Source organism: Anguilla anguilla, chromosome 3 (assembly GCF_013347855.1).
Source record: "Anguilla anguilla isolate fAngAng1 chromosome 3, fAngAng1.pri, whole genome shotgun sequence".
NCBI lineage: Eukaryota > Metazoa > Chordata > Actinopteri > Anguilliformes > Anguillidae > Anguilla > Anguilla anguilla.
In genome coordinates, this window is record NC_049203.1 from 59,409,335 (window position 1) to 59,431,624 (window position 22,290).

The 22,290-nt window shown below is 48.5% G+C and overlaps 1 protein-coding gene across 3 annotated transcripts in view; it reads left to right on the forward strand.

Moving 5' to 3' along the window:
• Positions 1–22,290, forward strand: part of LOC118224356 (pyruvate carboxylase, mitochondrial) — a 128,639-nt gene that overhangs the window by 101,105 nt on the left and 5,244 nt on the right. For all 3 annotated transcript variants that reach the window (XM_035411814.1, XM_035411815.1, XM_035411816.1), the window contains 8 exons: positions 1,329–1,473; positions 1,656–1,745; positions 3,158–3,379; positions 4,295–4,451; positions 4,619–4,859; positions 5,694–5,943; positions 11,235–11,479; positions 13,683–13,862. In XM_035411814.1, the coding sequence (XP_035267705.1) occupies positions 1,329–1,473; positions 1,656–1,745; positions 3,158–3,379; positions 4,295–4,451; positions 4,619–4,859; positions 5,694–5,943; positions 11,235–11,479; positions 13,683–13,862 (1,530 nt within the window). The remainder of the gene's footprint in view (positions 1–1,328; positions 1,474–1,655; positions 1,746–3,157; positions 3,380–4,294; positions 4,452–4,618; positions 4,860–5,693; positions 5,944–11,234; positions 11,480–13,682; positions 13,863–22,290) is intronic.

A 22,290-nucleotide genomic window follows, 5' to 3' on the forward strand; every position in this document is an offset into this window, starting at 1 on the left:
ATCCTGCCCCCAAAGCATCCTGGGAATTTTCTGTCTGGTCCTGTTCTGTAACTACATTAGTTTTTTTTATTCTGCCCTTTGAAATTCATGAATATGAATATAAATGCATGAAACATTCTCCTGGTGCACATGTTGAATAGAAAATGAGTCATTGTAGCTTGCACTTAGTTAGCTGTTCCTTGTGGCAGAAATTTAGCAGGCATTATTCATTTTATATCACATTCAAGATCTGGAAAGTAACTTTGCATGTCTGATATGCACATTTCGATTGAGCTGAATTGCTCATATAGGCTGCGTTACCTAGGTGTTACCTTGTTAGGAAGCTTTCTAGTCGTCGTTTGTTCCAGGCTCATCTCAATGGAGTTGACTGACAGCTTTCTTAACTTTGGCTGACGGATGCTGATTGAAGTTGCGTTTCTTTGCACTTCTTCCTCTTCAATGCGTTTCTATTCCTAGAGCCTGTTCCTAGAGCAAGAATTCATTTCCGATTGAAACTGAACCAAGTTGGGAAAGACTGCAAATTAAGGTCTAGATTTTACAGTCAACAACCTGTTTTCACATCTGAACTTGGTTGTCACTAGATTGTTTTTTTTTTTTAATAAACACAGCAAAGGTCTGAAAAATATGATTGCTGATTGGTCTGAATCACATGATTGTTCTGAATGGCATCAGATACAGCGTCTCTGTATTAGGTCAAGCGGTTACCGCTGTGTATTTGTGCCCTCTCAGCCTCGTTTATAAAAAGAAAACAGCTGCAGTGGCTTCGCTAATGAGGGTAAGGCATAAATCCTGATCTCGCCTGTCCCAGGAGTTTTATCCTCCGAGCCGCGGGAGATCCACAGGAATCCTGTCATCCCGCCCAGCATGTCCACGCTGCGTTAATGTTTAGGCCTTGTGCGTTCTCTGCATGATATAGAATACGCAATGCTGTGCTATATTTACAGGCTCCGAGAGGAATTCTCTTACGTTCATTTCTATACTTTCGGCAGTGCTCAGTTGAGTATTTTCAGGTAATGACTAAATTGAATGTGGAATTAGCAGGAGTCTTATAATCTCTGAGTGTGTGCGTGCGTGGGTGTGTGTGTGTGTGTGTGTGTATATGTGTGAGTGCGCATGCGTGTGTGAGAGCATGCAGACTGTATGTATTTATGCGCACATTTAATGTGCTTGTCTGTGTTTGTGGGCTTGTATGCGTGTGTGTGTGTGTGTGTGTCTGTGTGTGTGTGTGTGTGTGCGCGCACGCATACATGTGTACTGCATGAGCCCAGGGAACACATGTTATGCAATGACCCATTTTCTCCCCTCTCTGTCTCTCTCCCTCTGTACAGACGAACATCCCCTTCCTGCAGAACGTACTGAACAATGACCAGTTCCTGCACAGCACCGTGGACACCCAGTTTATCGACGAGAACCCAGACCTCTTCAATCTCAAGCGTGTTCAGAACCGGGCCCAGAAACTCCTACACTACCTGGGTCTGTGTGAAGCATATTGCATTTACAGCTGACTTTCCATTTCCACACCAAAAGCTAAACCTATTACGACTGTACATCTGCTGTGCTGTTGATGTGTGTGCATGTGTGCATGTGCATGTGTGTGTGTGTGTGTGTGTGTTTGTGTGCGTGTGTGTTAATGTATGTCCCTCTTTCTCATTCAGGTCATGTAATGGTGAATGGCCCCATCACTCCAATACCAGTCAAAGCCAAGCCGTCTTCTGTCGACCCTGTAGTACCCACAGTCCCTTTGGGTAAGGATCCCCTACTACGAAATTACACCTCGACACACAATTCAACAGAGCTGTGCAATCGTACCGTGCCACATAGCTGCATTGAGCTCGCAACCAAAAGGGCTGCTGCTAATGTAAGTAAGTTGGATCAGCTGCGAAATAGGCGATATATCTACGTTTGTGTATGTGACGCGCGTGCGTGTTTGCGTGTGCGTGTTTGCGTGTACATGTGTGTGGCGCTGTCAGGGAGGAGGGGTCAGGTGCCTCCCACCCAGCCAGTGTCAAATTCCCGTCATCGGCTTTAACCGAAAGGCCCCCCCCCCCTGTGTATCCCTCCCCCCAGCCGCCTGGCGGAGGAGTGTGTGATAATGCAACCCTAATCTCCTCCTCCTCCTCTCAATCCCTCCCTCAAATGAAAAAGGATATAACCACATTTGAAATCTCATTACAGGGATTTAGGTGTGTGTGTGTGTGTGCGTGTGCGCGCGCGCTGTGTACGGTGTGTTGATTTCATCGTTTTTTTCCGTGGGTTTTGTTGATTCGGTGGTGTGGTTCGGGGCGTGTGCACACATCTGGGTCAGTGGTGGCAGGTACAGCTGGAACCCTGCATGCGCCTGCGTTGCTTCGATCGCCGCGCGTTACAAATCAGACTGACACATAAACGCCTAAAAATGTATTAAACTGTAAACTCTAGAATATAGTGTCTCGCTGTATTAGATGTGTTGTTATATAGTATCAGAGAATGAAATACACACATCTGCTGGTTCTGAGCCAGCAGTAAATCATAGAAGAAGAACCATCACAACCACAGTTAAATGCTCCCGAGTGCAATTTATTTGCCGACACCACGCGTGGTTTTGGCCTGGCTGGTCTTTGTCAGGTGACCTGGTCAGGACCTTCTCTGCTCTGGGCATAGCCAATAAATTGCATTTGGGAGCTCTTATCTTTGTGGGATTGCTTTCTTTCTTGCTGTTTTGTTGTGCCATTTGTTGTTCTTTCTGTGTGTTGTCGAGGGTGTGTGCTGCAGTCTGATAGTTGCGGGCTGCTTGTGGGTTCACATCTGTTTGTGTTACCATTGCAGATGGGTTTTGTTTTTCATGTCCTGAAAAAAAAGTCTGTTTTAACAAGTGCTGTAGTCTTGTACGGAGACTTTTTCTTATTGTTTTCTTCCAAATAGAAAATAATAGCAAGTTTTTAGTTTTTGCTTGAAAAGTGAAATTGCCTTTTCCTCTCGGGAAATCCTGAAATGAGTAACACTGTCACCTCATTGGCAATGTTTTTGTCTTTTTTTATCAAAAACAGAATAGAAATGAGATTTTAAACGTAATATAAGACTAGAATACTTAAGATAGTCTTATTTTTTGGGTTTTGACGGTGTGGCGCGGAGCAGCCTGGGGTGGGTTTGTCTGTCTGAAAGGTGCGCTGTGGTTTAGGGGACCCCCCCGCGGGTTTCCGGGACGTGTTGCTGCGGGACGGCCCGGAGGGGTTTGCGCGGGCGGTGCGCGCCCACCAGGGCCTCCTCCTCATGGACACCACGTTTCGCGACGCCCACCAGTCGCTGCTGGCCACTCGCGTCCGCACCCACGACCTCAAGCAGATCGCCCCCTTCGTGGCCCACAACTTCAACAACCTCTTCAGCTTGGAGAACTGGGGGGGTGAGTCCTCTCTACGCACCAGCACTCTATTATAATGCAGTGAACGCTGCAGACACCAGAACCGAGGAGGATTTATCCCAAACTGTGGGTTGCGACCGCATTTGTGGGGTCACCTGATTTGAGGATGGGGGTTGCCTGAAAATGTCTGAGGGAAAAAAAAGAAGTTTAAAAAAAAATTTTTGTCTCTAAAATATGCAAATGTAAGCTTCTACATGTTGAAAATCACAGCAACCCAACTATAATAAAACAATGAGGCACATTGCCAGTATATGGCCAGTATAGTCCTGGCTAAACGGTGTTGTGGGTGGGGTGTTGGGGTCGTGTAAACTTGTGAGCATTCATTTGAGGTGAGACCTCCTTTCTTTTACTATGCCATCTCTGTGACATCTTTTGAATGTGTAAATGTAGCAGGTGCTGTAGCAGGTGCTTTTTTAGGGGTGTGAAAGGCACTGACGCTATAATGTGAGAATCCTCCACTAGCCTGAGTGAGTTTCTGATACTTGTTTCTGCTCAGTAAAGAGGAGCTAGCAATACAAGAACATTACCGCACCTCATACTCACCTGAACAGGCCCCGGTGGAGGGAAAGTGCACGCTTGTCAAACACGGCGTGTGAGGAAGTGCTCCACCCGTATGATTTATGTAAGGGGGCTATATATGGAGGGAAAGATTTCGGCAAACAGTTTCAGTTCCTTTTGGAAATGTAACGGTGTACCCCTCTGTCCTCTGAGTGATGTGTTTGAGCCGCCACCCCCGGCTCTGCTGGAGCGGCAGCGAAGCGAAGGTTCGTTTCACCTCGGCGTTCCGTCTGGAACGCTGTGTTTAAAAAGCGAAAGAGAAACGGTTTAAGCTTCCCAGATTCTCAAAGCGCCCGCGTGACAGAGAGGCTCTCCTCCTCCTCCTCTCGCCGCCCGCAGGCGCCACGTTCGACGTGGCCATGCGCTTCCTGTGGGAGTGCCCGTGGCGCCGGCTGCAGGAGCTGCGGAAGCTGCTGCCCAACGTGCCCTTCCAGATGCTTCTGCGGGGCGCCAACGCGGTGGGCTACACCAACTACCCCGACAACGTGGTCTTCAGGTTAGCGAAAGCGCGCTTCGAAACCCCGCTCGGACCGGCCGGTGTGCTTCGGGGGCTGCGGCTGCAAACTGGCCAAATTGCTTAAGCGGACTGTGCTGAACATTTTCGATATGCTCCTCCTGTCTTCCTCTCACTCCCACATCCCCTCCGTTCCTCCCCCTCTCCAGGTTCTGCGAGGTTGCCAAGGAGAATGGCATGGACATCTTCCGGGTCTTTGACTCGCTTAACTACCTTCCCAACATGCTCCTGGGCATGGAGGCAGCTGGCACGGCGGGGGGCGTGGTCGAGGCTGCCATTTCCTACACCGGCGACGTGTCGGATCCCATGCGGCAGAAATACTCGCTGGACTACTACCTGAAACTGGCCGACGAGCTGGTGAAGGCCGGCACACACATCCTGGCCATTAAGGTGTGCAGAAGTTCCCCTCAGGGGAGGGGATGGACGGACGGACAGACGGACGGACAGACAGACAGGCAGGCAGGCAGGCAGACAGGCAGACAGATAGACAGACTGACAGAGTGACAGACAGACAGACTGGCAGACAGACAGACAGGCAGGCAGACAGACAGACAGACAGGCAGGCAGGCAGGCAGATAGATGGGCAGGCAGGCAGGCAGGCAGGCAGGCAGGCAGGCAGGCAGGCAGACAGACAGACAGACAGACAGACAGACAGACAGACAGGCAGGCAGGCAGGCAGGTAGACAGACAGACAGGCAGGCAAGCAGGCAGACAGACAGGCAGGCAGGCAGGCAGGCAGGCAGGCAGGCAGACAGACAGACAGACAGGCAGGCAGGCAGATAGATGGGCAGGCAGGCAGGCAGGCAGGCAGACAGACAGACAGACAGGCAGGCAGGCAGGCAGGCAGGCAGGCAGACAGACAGACTGGTAGACAAATTGACAGGCAGGCAGGGAGGCAGGGCAGGGCAGGGCAGGGCAGGGCAGGGCAGAGCAGATGCCTGTTGTGTGTGCTCAGGCCTGGAAAGATGAGAACTGGATTAAAGGTATAAAGAGGAGGATTAGCTGAATGGAGAGATGGCATATGGGAGCAGCATGCTTGAGGGTAATCTCTGTAAAAAGATAGAAAGAATTCTTATGTCACTATCTCACCACATTCTTCGTTTCTACCTCTTCCTTTCTTTCTACCTTTCCTCCCGCCTTCTATCCCTCATCCCTCACATCCTTCTGAACCCTACCAATCTCACTCTCTCCCTCCCTCCCTCCCTCCCTCCCTCCCCTTTGTAGGATATGGCAGGGCTCCTGAAGCCGGAGGCAAGCCGGCAGCTGATTGGTGCACTGAGGGACCGCTTTCCGGAGGTGCCCATCCACGTGCACACCCACGACACAGCGGGCGCGGGCGTGGCAGCCATGCTGGCGTGCGCCAACGCGGGGGCGGACGTGGTGGACGTGGCCGTGGACTCCATGGCGGGCATGACGTCTCAGCCCAGCATGGGCGCCATCGTGGCCTGCGCCAAGGGCACCAAGCTAAACACGGGTAAGGACCCCGCCCCTTCTTACATTCACCAATCAATACGCAGCACTTCCCTCTATCCCTGCCACAGCGCCCTGTAGAAAGATTTTTTCACAACTGAATACAGAAATATTTTTATTCCGTTGAAATATTTTTATTATCCGTTATGAGGGTTTATTGCCATTAACTTGGGTCAGTACTTCTGACAGAACTTCAGTTCTAAGCCAAACCTTTTTCATAAGCAATCAAGCGCCACTTTGAGAGAAGGGAAAAAAAAAAGGATTATTTCAGGTCCTCCAGGCAGATTGGTTAAGAAACTCTGCGGATGTGCAGATGTTCGCTCGCGCTTCACGGCTAAGGTAAAAGTGCTGATCACTTCAGCGGGAGTGTTTCCAGTGCTGCGCATAACGGCGGATTAGGGAACGCGCCTCCCTTTGAAGTGCTCCGCCAAATGAATGCGGAGGAAACCGAGACCGTTTAGCTCAAACCGTCGTATCGGTGCTGGCGGAGTTTGTTTTTTTTCCCCCACCGAGGGGGTTTCTGCTCAGCTGTCTCGCAGCTGACTCGACAGCGCATCTCCGAAACGCTGTTTATCAAAGAACGTTTCGAATGGAAACGGATGGGGTTTGAATTGTTCAAATGGAATATTCCTCCTGTGTTGGAGGAGGTTGGATGGGATTCGACAAATGTAGCTTCCTGGTCGTGAATTTAAGAATTTGAGAGCTCGTACGGTTTAATGAATGTATATATGTCAAGTTTAACAGTGGCAAGATTTTTAATGTGATGTAAATTACTGTAATTGCTTCGGAGCGAATGCTCGTTATATCCAGGTGAGGTACTATTACTACCTTGGCTATGAGCGCGCATATTTGCATATGCTGGCATGCATCTCCACAGCTGCAAATTTAAGAACGAGTATGGAAGTTTACTGAACACTGTCATTCCGGACAACCAATCAATGTTCAACCGTCATTTATCTTGTTCAGCCGTTTATTTTTATTTAGTTTTGACTAACTTCCTATTTCCTGTCTGTGTGTTCTTGGTTGAGTTCTTGGTTGGTATGCAAGGCTGTTGCACTGTTGGGAGCTTGTTCAGGGAGTTGAAGTGAGGACACTCCAATCAGACGCACGGAAATGGGCTGTGAAAAAGCCCAGGAGATGAGCGGTTATGGGAGCGATGGGAACTGTGAAGGGAAGGGGCATTTTTGCCCGTCAGTCAGGATTACCGTCATTCCATGGTCCACGTTTAATCGCGGCCCGCCAGCCTTTCCGCAACGTTAGCGTAACGTCGGCGCAACGCGTGCCTCCCAGGCCGCGTCTCCCTGCGAGTGCGGTCGCTGCTCGGGCGCGCTCTGAGCTGCAGCGTGCAGATGAGCGCACGCTCGGCGACGCGTCGGGTCTGTGCAGCGTTCCCCTAGCTTTGCTCTTTTTATCAGGCCCATCTCCGGATCGTTTGTCAGGCGCCGACTCAGCCTGTAGATTAACGCGGAGCGGGGACGGGCACGAGGAAGCCGGGCCTTCCGTGGCCGCCGTGCATGCCAGCGCGCCAGCGCGCCCGCGTGCGGGGCTGGAGCGGGAGAAATCGGAGCCGTTCCTCGCCCCCCCCCCCCCCCCCCCGCTCCGCGCAGGGACAGGCGGGGGCTGGCTTCACGTGAGGGTGAGCTGGCTTCGTTCCTTTTGTTTGTTCGCTTCCTGAGGACTCCCCACCCCCCCTCCCCACCCCTCCCTCCGCGAGAGAGTGCAGTGTTGCCTGGTTAATTGAATTGTCTGGAAGCTGTCAGCTTATCCAAGCAAACAGATGTGGCAGCCGCAGCTCTCTCACTTGACAACATTGCTTCTCATTAATGTGGTCCATACTGTATTTGTTATTTGTTTATTGTCGGGTGTCTTTTTTTTCTTTCCGTTTCTCATTGACGGTCTGTTGGTCGTTGAAACAGGAGACGCGGCTAGCTTCTTCTCAGTCTCACTCCCTTGTCTCACATGGCTTTTCTTCCCACCTCTGTCTGTCAGTGGCGCTCACACGCCTCGCCTGTATTCCCATTTCCCCCGTCGTCTGGCTGCACCGCGATCAGTCACCAGCTGGTATCTCTCCGCAGCTTTGAACTGCTTACACCTTTCCTTCCCACCTATAAAAGCTTCCCCCCCGCCCCCCCCCCTTCCACTCCAGTTCTTTGATTCGCCTCCTTCCTCTGCTTTCTTGCTCTTGTACGGGGCCGCCTTTGGTGTGCAGGAGGGGGGGTGGCTTTAGCGCGCCCGGGCCGTTATGAGCTGCTTCTTTGTATAAAGACGTGACAGACACAGTAAAGGCGTCCATTTTATGCATTGACCCACCTATCAGTCACACATTCTAAAGCCTGACAGAACTGCTAATGCACTCACTTGTAGGAGGATACCCGGTTCTGTCTCAGCGCCAAACATCCAATCGCACGGGGCAGGTGATACTATGGTATCACTGAGTGGGGTCGAGGATTGGATTGGGTCTCTTCTTGCCTTTCTCAATTTCATGTGACACCACTCTCCCACACTTACACGCACACACACACACCACATACATACACACACACATATATATGCATGTGCACACAGGCTCACACCTACACACACATACACTCACACACAGGCACACACACTGCTCAGCTCCCCGTCCTCAGGCTCTCCCCACTAATAAATATTGCAGGCGAGCATTGCGACTGCAGTGACCATGAGCGCGATATTAATCTCGTTTGCGTTTGGTGCTGGGTGACACGGACTGACAGCTCATGTACGGGTGGTTAATGGGCGACGTTGCCACGGTTCCAGCTCCGCAGCAGCCGCGCGTCAGGCGCCGCGGTTGATGGGGGCCGACGCGTCGCGGCGCGTTCGCCGCGTCGTCTGTCTGCCGCAGCGAGGGGAGCGAGGCCGATCGAAGCCTCGGACGATTAGCGGCGGGGAGAAATGAAATCGAGTTCGACAGCGCCACGTCGACAACAAACAAACCCTTCGATTGATTGGCCGACGCCTGGATGGGGCTGACAGCTTTGTGTCTTGGGGGGGGTGTCTATGTGATTGCTGAGATCTGCGTCCCCCTGGTTATTGCGACCATATGGTTATGGTGCGGCGTTGGTCATGGATACTGCGAAATGTTGCACTGCATTTCATTCATACTATTATATTAATTTCATTTAGCAGACATTCTTCTCCAGAGCGACTTACGAAAGTGGAAATCATCAGTGTTACTCTCAGGAATACAAAAGTGAAGGCACCAAAGACCCATTTATAATGAATGTGTCTAAATTTAGTCAAGCCAACCGGCAATTTGTATCAAGAACGAGAAGTAATTACCATTACCTACAGAGCTAAATCTATCCTTACCTAGCTGTACTGTACATTTCTACTACAAAAGGACATTCATGAAAGAAGGAGAATAGTTAAGAGTTAAGGGACCCAAGGTGCAGTCTGAAGAGGAGGGTTTTCTGTCTCCAGAAGAAGATGGATAGGGTATCTGCCAAAATGGCACCATGGGAAGCTCGTTCCTCCACTGGAGGGCCAGAACAGACAGGCGATATGCCCTGAAATGCTGGCATGGGGTCGGGTGGGGGGCTCTAATGCAGTGGGGGGGGGCATGCCCTGAAATTCTGGCATGGGGTGGGGTGGGGGGCTCTAATGGGGTGGGGGGGAGGCGTGCCCTGAAATGTAGGCATGGGGTGGGGGGGCGGCAGGCAGAATAGAGAGGTCTGACGCACGGTCTGATGATTTTTTTGAAGATATAGTGAAGTGGTCCCTTTAGCTGCCTGATAGGTGGCTGCAATATCGGTAGTGAGAGAGTGTTCAATAAGATTATAAGAGAAAGTTTTTTTCTAGTTTTGTTTTTTATTGCTTTTCTCTGTTTTCTCCCCAGTTTGGAATGCTCAATGACGTTTAATGTATGTATGAATAGTGTGTGTATGTATGTGTAATACACTACATGGCCAAAAGTATATGGACACCTGACATCGAACATCTCATCCAAAATTATGGGCATTAATATGGAGTTGGTCCACCCATTACTACTGCAACAGTCTCCACTCTTCTGGGATGGCTTTAAACTAGACGTTGGAGAATTTGCTGCAGGGATTTGCTTCTGTTCAGCCAGAAGAGCATTAGTGAGGCTGAGCACTGATTAGGCGATTAGGCCTGGTTTGCATTTTACTTTCCAATTGATCCCAAAGGTGTTGAGATGGGGCTGCGATCAGAGCTCTGTGCAGGCCAGTCAAGTTCTTCCACACCATTCGTGACAGAACCATTTTTATATGGATTATATGGACATTGCTGTGTGCCCGGGGGCATTTTCATGCTGAAACAGGAAGGGGCCTTCCCAAAACTGTTGTGATTGAATGCTGTAGCATTCACTGAAACTAAGGGGCCTAGCCCAAACCGTGAAAAACAGCCCTAGACCAAGGGGGGTCCTGATACTTTTGGTCATATAGTGTGTGTGTGTGTGTGTGTGTGTGTATATATATATATATATATACACACACACACATACCTGCAGTGTGATGTTAGCAGCCACATCTTATCACACTGCAGTTTGCAGCTCGCACAGACATGAGTTGAAGGAAGACACTTCATGTGCAGCTCAATAGGCAGACTTGCCAGTGCTCAATTGACCAGTGGGGATTGCTAATGAGCAAGGAGAGCTGTAATTCCAGTCAACTGACACCTTCCCATCCCTGGGCGATGCTAGAGCCAATTGTGCATTGCCCTGCAGTGTCGCCAGCCAGAGCCAGCACTGGCTCAATTGGTTTTTGGACAGCCATTTGCAGAGTGAGATAAAATATTGAAAAATTGGTTTGCACGGCAGATGAGACTTTTTTTATTTACCATTATCAGTCGATCTCCATCTCTGTCCCCAGTGCCTCACCCTTATTCTTTATCTCATGTCTGTTCCTCTGCTTCCCCGTGCCCTGTTACTCTCCCTCCCTGCTCCCCCTCTCTGCTGTCTATATCTCTTTTTTCACATCTCTCTCTCAATGCCCACTCCCTCTCTCTCTTTCTCTCCCTCCCTGCTCACTGTCCCTCTTCTTCACACCTCTCCCTCTCCCTGCCCCCCTCTCTGTCTCCCTCTCTGCTCTCTATATCTCTTTTTTCACATCTCTCTCTTCCTCCCTGCTCTCTCCCTCTTCCTCCCTGCTCTCTATCTCTCTTTTTTCACGTCTCTCTCTCTATTTTTCTCTCTTCCCCTCCCTGCTCTCTATCTCTCTTTTTTCAAATCTCTCTCTCTCTATTTCTCTCTTTTTTCCCCTCCCTGCTCTCTCCCTCTCTCTCTCTCTCATTTCTCTCGCCCCTCTCTCGCCCCAGGCATCGCTCTGGAGAAGGTGTTTGACTACAGCGAGTACTGGGAGGTGGCGCGCGGGCTGTACGCGCCCTTCGACTGCACGGCCACCATGAAGTCCGGCAACTCCGACGTGTACGAGAACGAGATCCCCGGCGGCCAGTACACCAACCTGCACTTCCAGGCGCACAGCATGGGCCTGGGGAACAAGTTCAAGGCGGTGAAGAAGGCCTACGCCGAGGCCAACAAGCTGCTGGGAGACCTCATCAAGGTGAGGCGGCTCGTCTGCGCTTCCGTAGATCAGTCGGCTGCGCTCTTACCTGTCAAAACAGTGTCATGGTGCTTGGATGAACCCCCCCGACCTCAAATGCAATCCGGACAGTGTCACTCAGGCCAGTTGCTGCACGGGGCAACGTACGAGAGGTTCGGTAGGTTTTGGGTCTGTGTTTCATCGTTCTATAGTGACCCCCATGCCCTGAGTCCACTCTACAGGAGCTTGGCTGTAGTCTGTAGCGTGTAAAGAACTAGTAGTGATGTCATATATTTTTGAATAAAACCACAGATGTTTATACTCGCCCGAGTTGGCCAGTGGGGTTTGGGCATGAATGCGGATGTGGATGCAGATAATTAGACATTCCAGATTAGGCGGGGTTTGGATATACAAAGCCCTGCATCGGGTGACCAATTTATTTAAAAAACAAAAATAAAAAAAAACATTTTATGCGTGCATCTGCTCGGACATGGTTTACCTGCGCATCTGCACTTGTCCAAACATCTGCGCTTGTGCAAGTCCTTTGTGAACAGCAGCAGCGGTTCTGTGCTGTTTGTGAATTCTGTGGATATAGCTACCGCTAGGATGAAGATCTGGTGCGGGGCTAGTCTGGGAGTGTCTGTGGAGTGATTTCACAGGGTTGCCTGTAGGCCCTGATGTTGATCATCCTGTTTCTACGATTCCAGACAGCTCAAAACAGCTGAAGAAACAGCGCGCCGCACGCATCTCGCTGTGTACTCGCGTTCTTTCATACGCGCAATCCTCCTCAGCCGTTTCCCCTCCCCTCCCCTCCGTCTGTCTCCCTTCTTTTTTATCGCCCCTCACGTCTCTGCGCTCAGCTGTCAGTCTGTGCTCCTCAAAATCATTCCCTTAAAAAAAAAAAAAGAAAGAAAAAGAAATAAAAATAACTTTCCAAACTTAAATTGCTAATCCTATCCCTCCCGCACGGGCCCAAAAGACAGATCAGCGCTGTGATTTAAGCAAAGCTTATCTGTTCCATTCTCAGCGCCAGTGTTCTGATCTCTGCAATCAATGGCACCTGCCAGCATTTGGTTCTGCCTTGCTGCCTCAGTTCGCCCGGCTGAATTAAACGATCAACGATCAATTTAAATTTCTCTTCCCTGTTTCTTCCCGTGCGTCGTTTCCTTCATGGTTAACGCTGTCAATAGCCGAGGTGCGGGCGAATCAGTCAAGCAGTCCTCACTCAATGCGCACACGCCCGCGTCGGCTCATTACCGTCTTCCCCCCACTGCACTAAATCTCTCCAATACAACAAAAGTGTGTCGGCCTCATTCTCTTTCGTTCTCTTCGCCTCGCTTCCAGTGCAATATTGTGAGCTGTTTGTTTTAAAGCCCCCCTCCCCCCCCCCCCACCACCCTTTCTTTAGAGGTCCCAGGGGCTCCAGAATTGCCGTGGCCGCAAACATTTTCTGTCCATCCATTACTTTCTGTGTTTTCCGCTCTGTATTGCTTTAAATTATTTGCTGCACTTTGACAGAACAAACGTATCTCGTCAGGCCAGTGAACGTTCATACCGAAATAGCTACAATACCGCCACAGCAGCGATCTCCCCAGTCACAGCTACCCAGCAGTATATATACAGTCGTACTGCCAAAGAATGTATACAGAAAAAAAAAAATATGTTCAGCAATGATGAAAAAGTATACATGCCCCTTGAAAAGAAGACATTACTGGCACCGCTCTCTGCCTCTCTCTCTCTCTTTCTCTCTCTCACCCATTCCCCTCCCTTTCTCTCACTCTAAGCCTCAAGTCTCTTAACAGCATTTACCATTTCTTTGAGCCAGTGTACAGAATGCAGCATTTTTGATCATATGATTACATCGCAGAGATTTGTATTGATTAATAAAGTGGAAGCTATTTGGTCTCGGCGAAATATGTGCTTAAATGAAACCACTGTCTCTACCTTTTGCCCCCCCTACTTTTCCTCCTCCCTCACCTCCTTTTGACCTTCCCTCCTCAATCCTTCCAATCCTCCTTTCTCCCTCCTTCCCTCCCTCGCTCTCACTCTCTCCCTCTTCCTCTCCCTCTATCTCCCTCCCTTTTTCTCCCTCGCTCCCTATTTCTCCCTCCCTCCCTCCCTCCCCTTTCCTCTCCCCCTCTCTCTCTCTCTCTCCTTCCCTCCCTCCTCCTCTCTCTTGCTCTCTCTCTCCCTCTCTCTCTCTTCCTCCCTCTCTGTGCCCCAGGTGACCCCGTCCTCTAAGATAGTGGGTGACCTGGCGCAGTTCATGGTGCAGAACTCTCTGACGCGTGCGGAGGTGGAGGAGCGGGCGGACGAGCTGTCCTTCCCCCTGTCGGTGGTGGAGTTCCTGCAGGGCCACATCGGCATGCCCCACGGAGGCTTCCCCGAGCCCTTCAGGTCCAAGGTAAGAGAACCGCCCCCTCAGAGGCAAGAGAGACAGCCCCCCCTTTCTGAACCTCCTCACCGCACCCACAATCTCTCCCAGCCCTTCAGGTCCAAGGTACTGAAAGAGAGACCCACACCACTCCCCAATCTCTCCCAGCCCTAAAGGCAATAGAGACAGCCCCCACCCCCTTTCTGAACCTCCACACAGCACCCCAAATCTCTCCCCACCCCCACCCTAAAGGCTCCAAGGTACTGTAAGAGAGACAGCCCCCACCTCCTTTCTGAACCTCCACACCATACCCCCAAATCTCTCCCCAACCTAAAGGCTCCAAGGGCAAGAGAGACAAGCCCCACCCGCTTTCTGAACCTCCACACCGCACCCCCAATCTCTCCCCAGCCCTAAAGTCTCCAAGGTAAGAGAGGCAGCCCCCACCCCCACCCCCTGTGCTGCTCCTCTGCTTCCTCAGAAGATCATGGGAAAGGCAGCCCCGCCGGCAGCCGCACTGGCTCCCCCTCGCTCTTTAGTCCTATTGGCTGTGACGCAGTATGGGTCCTGCCGTGATCAGTGGCGTCCCACGGCTTCTCTCCGTCATTAATCTCTGACACAGAAACGACTGCGAGAGACATCAAAAAAACGCTGCCTTCCCCAGCTGGGCCTTTCTCCTTTCCCCCCAGAACACGTGAAAAGGACCGCGTTTGATGCAGGATTCACATTAGCATCCCGTTGTCACCTTGAAGCTACAGGATACGCGCGCCATTCCGGAGACTTCACACACACACACACAGCGGCAGTTTGCATTTTTTAAATCGTCCCCCAGACGGAATCCATAATGTATTAAAGAATTAAGGGGTGACCTTTTGGCATTTCTGTGGATGAGGCAGGATTCCTATAAAAAGGGGTGGACTGTGCGTCATTCCTTCTGTGCATTTACTAACGTCTGCTGTCGCAACGGAGGGGATGTCATTGTGCGTCTCGGAAAATTTTTTACTTGTATGGCCAATTCACATTATCCAAGCGAGCGAGTGGCCCTTCGGCCCTCGCACTCCATTATATATCATAAATTGATATCGTGCCACTTGAAAGACAAGCTGGCGAGCTTTGATATCAACTTATATCCCCTCAGCTTGTCCCAGAGCAGTTTGATGTTGGCGCTCCGTCTGCCCCAATTTGCCCTTCCTTTAAAGACCGTGGAGGACTTTCCGTTTCGCGCGCTGGGGATGCCGAAGGCAAGCGTCTCTGTGAGGATATGGAGAATGTCCTCCTGTGATGTAGACGAGATCGCGCTGGCTGGCTGAATCCACAGACCGCACGATGCCGAACAAAAAAATGTCAGAACGTGTCCGTGTGCCAGTCAGAAATGACTTGTGGCATTTAAATGCTTTCAAGCCTCTATTTTCAGCTTTTTGCATTAGGTAAACACTTCAAATGGATAATTTGTGTTGCTTCTGATTCAGAGCAGACCTCAATTTCACAGTTATTGTTTTGATTTGAGCGTGTGTTTGATGCGGAGGAATGCCTCTCAAGATGTGAAGAGCTGCTGAATTTTCCCGGTGCACTGTGTTTTGCGTTGTGTCAAACCTGAACCTTTTCGCATTCGCTATTTTTCGGGAGAAGAACCTGTGCAATTCTTTGAATCGAAGTGATAGTGGAAGGGCATGCCTGACCATAAGCCGCCATCTTCAGATGTGACTTTCATTTAAAGGCCTAGTCGGTGTTTTTATTTGATTTCTCGTTGCGCCATATAAATCTGGGAGTAAATTTGATGAACTTCAGTGAGTGGAGTTCAATGGCGCCTTAATTTCTTCTTAATCACTCACTTAGCATGCATGATCCCTTGCACTGCTGTAGCATGGGGAATTCTACTTCCTCTCCAGTGAGTACAGCCACAGAAGATGGCTGCAGTTCCCTGTGGACACCCAGACGGCCGTCGCTAAGAGAAACATGAAAGTGTAATGAAGTGTGATATTAATCCCAAGATTGAGATTATTGACGTTATAGGAGCTGCTGCCTTCTACCCGGAGGGCTGCTCTCTTTCTGAAAACATTTCTTCTCTCCCTGGGATAAGCAGCACTCTGGCCCAAGAAAATGCTATTTGTTGGCAGTGACATTTATGTCCCAGTCTCTGTGCTACTGCAGTGTGCCAGCTTATGGGGACATGGGGCTCATTGTGCACAATGTGGGGGCCATGATAAAGCGGGGTCTGTGCTAAGTGGCTTTTGCAGCACTTCCTTTGACAGCACATAAACAACTGGGTACAGTATCAGCTTGTTATTTGCTGCAATGTTGATCTCTGTTGTTATTTCAAATTGATTCCCGCAGATAAACACAAAAGTGTACCTACTGTATCCACACTGGCATATTTATTGAAGGTAATTCCTCTTGTGCACTAGCACTAAATTCCAGCTGGCGTGATATACAGGTACCCGTAGCTGTGTGCAAACTGTTGTTTGAATGGGAACTCCCCACTCAGAAAGCTCACGTACCATGATATTTCCAAATCCTCACTATTAAAACGCTTACTGCTTGCAATCCCCTTACCACACTCAAAAGGCAGTGAGGGGATCTCAGAAATGCTGAAACGAGTAACCTCTCCCCGGCAGTAATCGGGTTTATATTTATCGGTGGCAGCGCAGAGTTTCAGCAAGCGTCTCCGCGGAGCTCGAACAGCGGGATAAAGAAAACAGTGGCTTTCACCGGCAATCAGGTTGCTGTGCGTCGCGGCGCAGCTCTCCTCAGGTAGCCTGACCTTCGCCTTGAAAGCGCGTGGTTATCCGTGTCCGCTAAGCAGGGCGCCGCCGGAGCAAATGCCAGCTCCGCGGATGCAGTGCAAAGCCGTCCTGTAAGGAAAGAGCTGTCATCACTAAGACTTACAAAGAGGTGAAATAAATAGCATAGCTGGGTTCTGGGCTGTCTGGTATTTTTTTTTTTTTTGTTTAAATGGAAAGGAAATTCTTTGCTACAAATATCCACATACTCCACATACTACCTCGTTCACTGATGCAGTGTGTGCCGTAGGTTCCACCTTGGCTCGCAACGTCTCGCTGACAGCAGAAGATTGCTTTTATAGAAGCACTCGAAATGCCCCTTGCAGCGCGGTGAACTTTAATCAGAATGTCAGTCGTTTCGGGGCAAGGCTGCCCAACCACTGCTTCAGGGGGCGTGGCCCGTGCAGTCACCTGGTCATTTCCTGTTCTGAGTGACTACTCTTCGTTCTGAGTGCGGTCAGGGAGTGCAAAAAAATAAAATAAACCCTGCTGAGGACTGAGGCTGAACTGTCACCACTGCTGATTTAAAGGGTGAAATAGTGGGGCTGCTGGCTAGCGCTGCTCTGGTGGGCTGCACGGTCTGGCATAAAGTCGGGACCGTGCCATGTCTGGCTGTGGGTGGCCACCCTGCACACAGGAGCATCGCTGGGGATAACATCAGCTACGGAAGGGAGGCGTTTCCGCCAGCAGGATGTTATAACATCACACTGCGCGCCAGCGACCCCAGTCTTCCTCCGCAAACTGCACAGGTAGTGTATCAGTTATCCTGTGCAGAGAATAGCTGGGTGCAAGCCCCAGTGCAGAAGGGTTCAGAATCAAAAATGTAAAAATCCTGCGCGCTCCTGCCGTTCCCTTCATCAGGCGAAACGTGTCGCTCGCTCCCGGGTTATTATCGTTATCATTTAATTGATTAATAAAGTGCCTATCTGTGTCCTGCTGGAGAGCAGCGGATTTTTACATTTTTGATTTTGCTCACAGAGTGCCTCGTGTGAGCAGTAACAGCAGCTGGACATCACGTTTCGGAGGAGAGTGCTCGCTATTCCAGGCTCTCAGCATTAAATTAACAGACGGGGTGTAGCGACGAGCGTATGCACACAACAGACCTTCTAAATAGATTTTTTAAAAGCGAAATAATAGCAGCGTTAGGGAGTCTTTTTTTTAAAAACATTTTCTAACCCAGGATGAATCAACTCAGCTTGTAAACACACACAGATATATTGTGCAGTACACGTAAATGGACAATAATTGTTCATAATTTGGAATCAGTGGTACTATACCTAAAGCCATCACAAAATGACAAAAAAAATCAAAATCATAAATCAAGTGGAGAGCACCATTCAAACCTGGAGCACCTTTCAGGCCTCTCTGCAGTCAGACTCCCTTAATCTTTCCGGCTGGGGCTCTTTAAATAGGGGGTGCTTAACCACAGGTACTCAATTTCCTGTTAAAAACCTGGTCCCCCGCTTTGAACACAGGGGTGAGACATGCTTTCTGCTCAAATCAAAAAAAGCACATTCAAAATATGGAGACCAATTCAGCTGTACACTCACACACAATCTCAGCGTAATTAAGGTGACAGACTCAAGTAGTGCCTTCATCCACTTCTAGTTTTGAATGTAAAAAAGAGGGTAAAACTTCTCGGCTGGTGATGCCTGAAAGCATGCCTTGATGCGATAAATAGATGTTGGATTAGGAGCTGTAGTTCCATTGGATATTGTGTGAATGCAGCTGAGGAGTCGCTCCATGGAGGTGAGAGATTTATCTCGTGCTTTAGGCCAGAAAATCGTCTCAAAAGCCGCCAAATTAATGAACAGCGACTTAAAATACGTCACTTTTTTGGAGCCGCATCCGCTGTGACTCACAGCATTCCAGCTTCCTGGTGTACTTTATCCCTCAAAGAATAAGTGTCTGTAAATCCCTCTATTACAGGCTTTCAGGTGTCAGGCCCAGTCCAATTAGCTTTGCGTATCCTTTCAAGCGCAATACTTTCACGAATGTACTAATATTCTGCTCTTACTAACCCAGAGAAACATCTGTGCGGTGAATATTTGGTGGATCAAGCTTATCCAGACGTCCCCACTAAGCTATTTTAACTGCTTAAACTGTTTATATTTAAACAGGTGTTAGGAAAGGAAAGGAGCCAAGCCAATTACAGGGTCATTAAAGCTCAACACTACTACAGCCATTCATTGTTGCATCCCCTAACACAGTGGCCTCTTAGTGTGCCAAGTCATTCACAGCCTGGGTGGTTCCCTTTATATTGTGAAAGAATCTGTGATATTCCAGTACGCACCAGTACACACACCAGTACAAGAGTTTTCTGGGAGCAATTAAGTGGAACAAATGTGCTTATGTTTACAACAGTAGTATACACCAGAAACTTGCTAAAAAAATTTTTTTTAAAAGTCTTGTACTATAGGCAGCACTAACAAATGTTTTTAGGAAAAGCAATAAAATGCAACATGATCCAAAGGAACCGTGGTAAATTGCGTACTCCCAACACACAAAGTGAACCCAGATAGCTGACAATTCCAGGCCCAAATATGGTGTTTAGGCTCTGAAGGGTGAGTTATGGCAATGGAAATTGTATTGTCTGCCAAAAGTGGCCCAGCTGTAACCAGTCACATTTAAGGTTTTTATGGCAGCATTTGGATTCTGGGCCAAACGTGGCAGAGACACGGTCGCATCAAAGCTGAGTTGTGGCTGCGTTCTGGCGGCCAGATTTGGATGGGTTCGTTGCCCTCATTCCATGACACTATAGCCGCGTTTCCACCAAAATTACCCGGAACTTTCAGTCCCAGGAACTACTTTACCAGGAACTAAAAGGTTCCTTCAGCCAATGGTTGTCTGCGTTTCCACCGGGGTCTAAAGTACCGCGAAGATTAGGCAAATTAGCCCACTGACGTATGAAAAAGCGACGTTGTCGTCGGTCCATCTGTCCTATGATTTCTTCTGTAACCCTATAGTACCACCGAAGTAGCCTACATTATTTTCTAATAACCGGGACAGCCCGGGGGGGTTTATTCCACTTATATACAACGGGTTACCAACAATGACTATATATGGTTACTTTTGTATTTATTGATTTTCATATATCCTCTCAAACACATTCATTAACAGCAGAAAACATGCACACGTTGTAAACAATTTGCTGTTTTATTACTTTCTCGTCGTCAATTCCATATAGGCTAATCGCAAAATGACAAGAATAGAACGAAAACTCGGACTTGCGTGAAAATGTAAATTAGTAGTGGTACAGCCACCGTTTGCTTTCCTTCGAAGTTACTGCTAGCCGAGCAGCGAAGTGTGCCCTCCAGATGCGAACCATGCACCATAAATGAGTCCATAGTCTTCCTGGTCTTTTCGTGGAATTGAAAAATGGCAGTAAAATTGAGTAAAATAACGGCAGTCTGAAAAAGCTAAAGGGAAGATTACTAGAATTAACCTGTTATTTTACCCGGATAAAAAGTACGGAAGGTGATTTCCAGTTTGCTTGTACTGTATCACCAATGTTAATTATGCAGAACTACCGCATACCTCACATAACTGTATCAAACGTTTTGAGTCAATTACAACGGGCTAACAAAGAAAATCCGGAAGAAAATATTCAGAAACCGAATTAATCCGTTTGAATGTTTTGGTAGCCTACGTAATATGCTGTCCCAGCACGAATGCTTAGCATTTTATAAAACGAATACTAAAGCAAGAAAAGAACAGAAGAGCACACGTTATAATTCCAAGACGTTGACAGGCTATAACCAAAAGTAGGCTACTGCGCCGCATAACATACAAGTTTGATTTGAAGTTATTATGAAAATAAATTGGTTTGCCGCTGCATATTTTCAAACATGGCGGGTAATGGCGGAAAATAAATACAACACAAATGCTACGAGTACTCGACCAATCAGAAATGTTCAGCGCTGCAAGCTCCACCCAAAAGGTTCCTGTACTTTCGGAAAGTACTACCCCCCGAGCAGGAACGTTTTGGGGGGTAAAACAAAGCCCCCAGAACTAAAATTAGACCCTAGTTCCTGCGGTGGAAACGCACTGAGTTCCTCAAAAGGTTCCTAGTTCCGGGGTATAGTTCCTGCGGTGGAAACGCGGCTTATGTGGGCCATTTGAAGTGCTAACTGCTGACCGGCAGGGGCTATCTGGGAATGGCTCTAACAAGGCAAATGTACATTACCACGAAAAACTATCTGCCCCTTTCCTGATTTTCTCGATTCCTACATATCATATCCTACATGTCACACTGAATGGTTTCAGATCTTGAGAAAAACACATAATATTCAACAAAGGGAAACTCAGTAACCGAAAAAAAAATTTTTGTATGCATTTTATTTGATCGGGGCATAGTGTGCTTTTGTCTAAAGTTCTGAAACCATTCAGTGTGGCAAGTATGCAATAATAGAGGAAATCAGGATGGAGGCAATGAATAAATGAAAGCAAGCTGACATACAATGCAATTAACTTGTAACATGCTGCCGGTTACCATAGCTAACGTCTAGGGCTGGATTCAAACCAATGGCTATATGGAAGCAAACACGGTTGAATAACACAGGAGGTTAGCCTACCAAGCCGCTTTGCTTCAGCTGCAGCGTTTGGACAGCATTTTGCATTGAACAAAAAAAAAAGAAACTAAGAAAATTGTTTAGTAATAATCCACCACGTAATGATAATTATAATTTCACAATGTTACTTTTGACATGCCTGTTTAGGCATGGGGAGAGCTGGACAAAAGCGTGGTGGGGTCCTGCTCTCTCCTTCAAGCTGGCACAGTAAAAGCTGACGGTTGCTGTGTTTTACCAGCAGGTAAGCCAAGGAGGTTCCTGTACCGGAATCAGAACAATCGGCACAGCAGAGGTTATTTTTAACTCGACTCTGTGTGCAGTCACTTGAAAAGAATTCGGATATTCTTTCAAAACCTAAACTTTGGTTTTTGCCTCCTTCCTCTCCACGCCGTCTGAAAATACAGCACAGAATCATCAAACGTCCGAGGCAGCATGCTGGCATTAAGGGGCTGTAGCTTTTTGGAACATGGAAACACTGAAGAATTAATGCATTTACATAAACTTTAAGGCTGTTTCTGTTCTTATTTTTCTAAACTGGAATCTTGTACTTTTATTAATTTATTTATTCATTAATTTATTGCCATTGTTATTTTCAGCTTTGCCCCGGGAGATAATTCATGTCTTGTTTTCTTGGAGCTGTGTAGGAATATCGCTTTGTTTCTCAGCTCCCAAGCCAGCGACAATTAATCACCGGCCTTTCATTATAAGATCAATTGCTCTTCTGGCATAATAGTGCCTTAAACGGCTCAGACAAACCGTCTATTTATCACGCTCTGTAACTGCAATTGTCTGATTTGTTATTTGGTTTGGAACTATGAACATTTTTGTTTTGAGCATGTGAATGTTTCATTTGTGCCACTGCGTACAGGTAGAGCAGAGCAGAGACCCAGCTGAGTACATCTTTATTGTAATAGAACATCTTTGTTTACATGTTTGCCTGTCCAATGGATCCCTGTCACTTTTAACAACTTTATATTCATTATTTATCTTTCTTAATTTGAAATGCAATCCGCCACCTGAGCTACATTACTATGCTGGAGGGCAGCTGTGCAGGGGGATCACAGGTGCCTGATTGATCACTGCAGTCACTATTGCATAATGAGGTGGGAA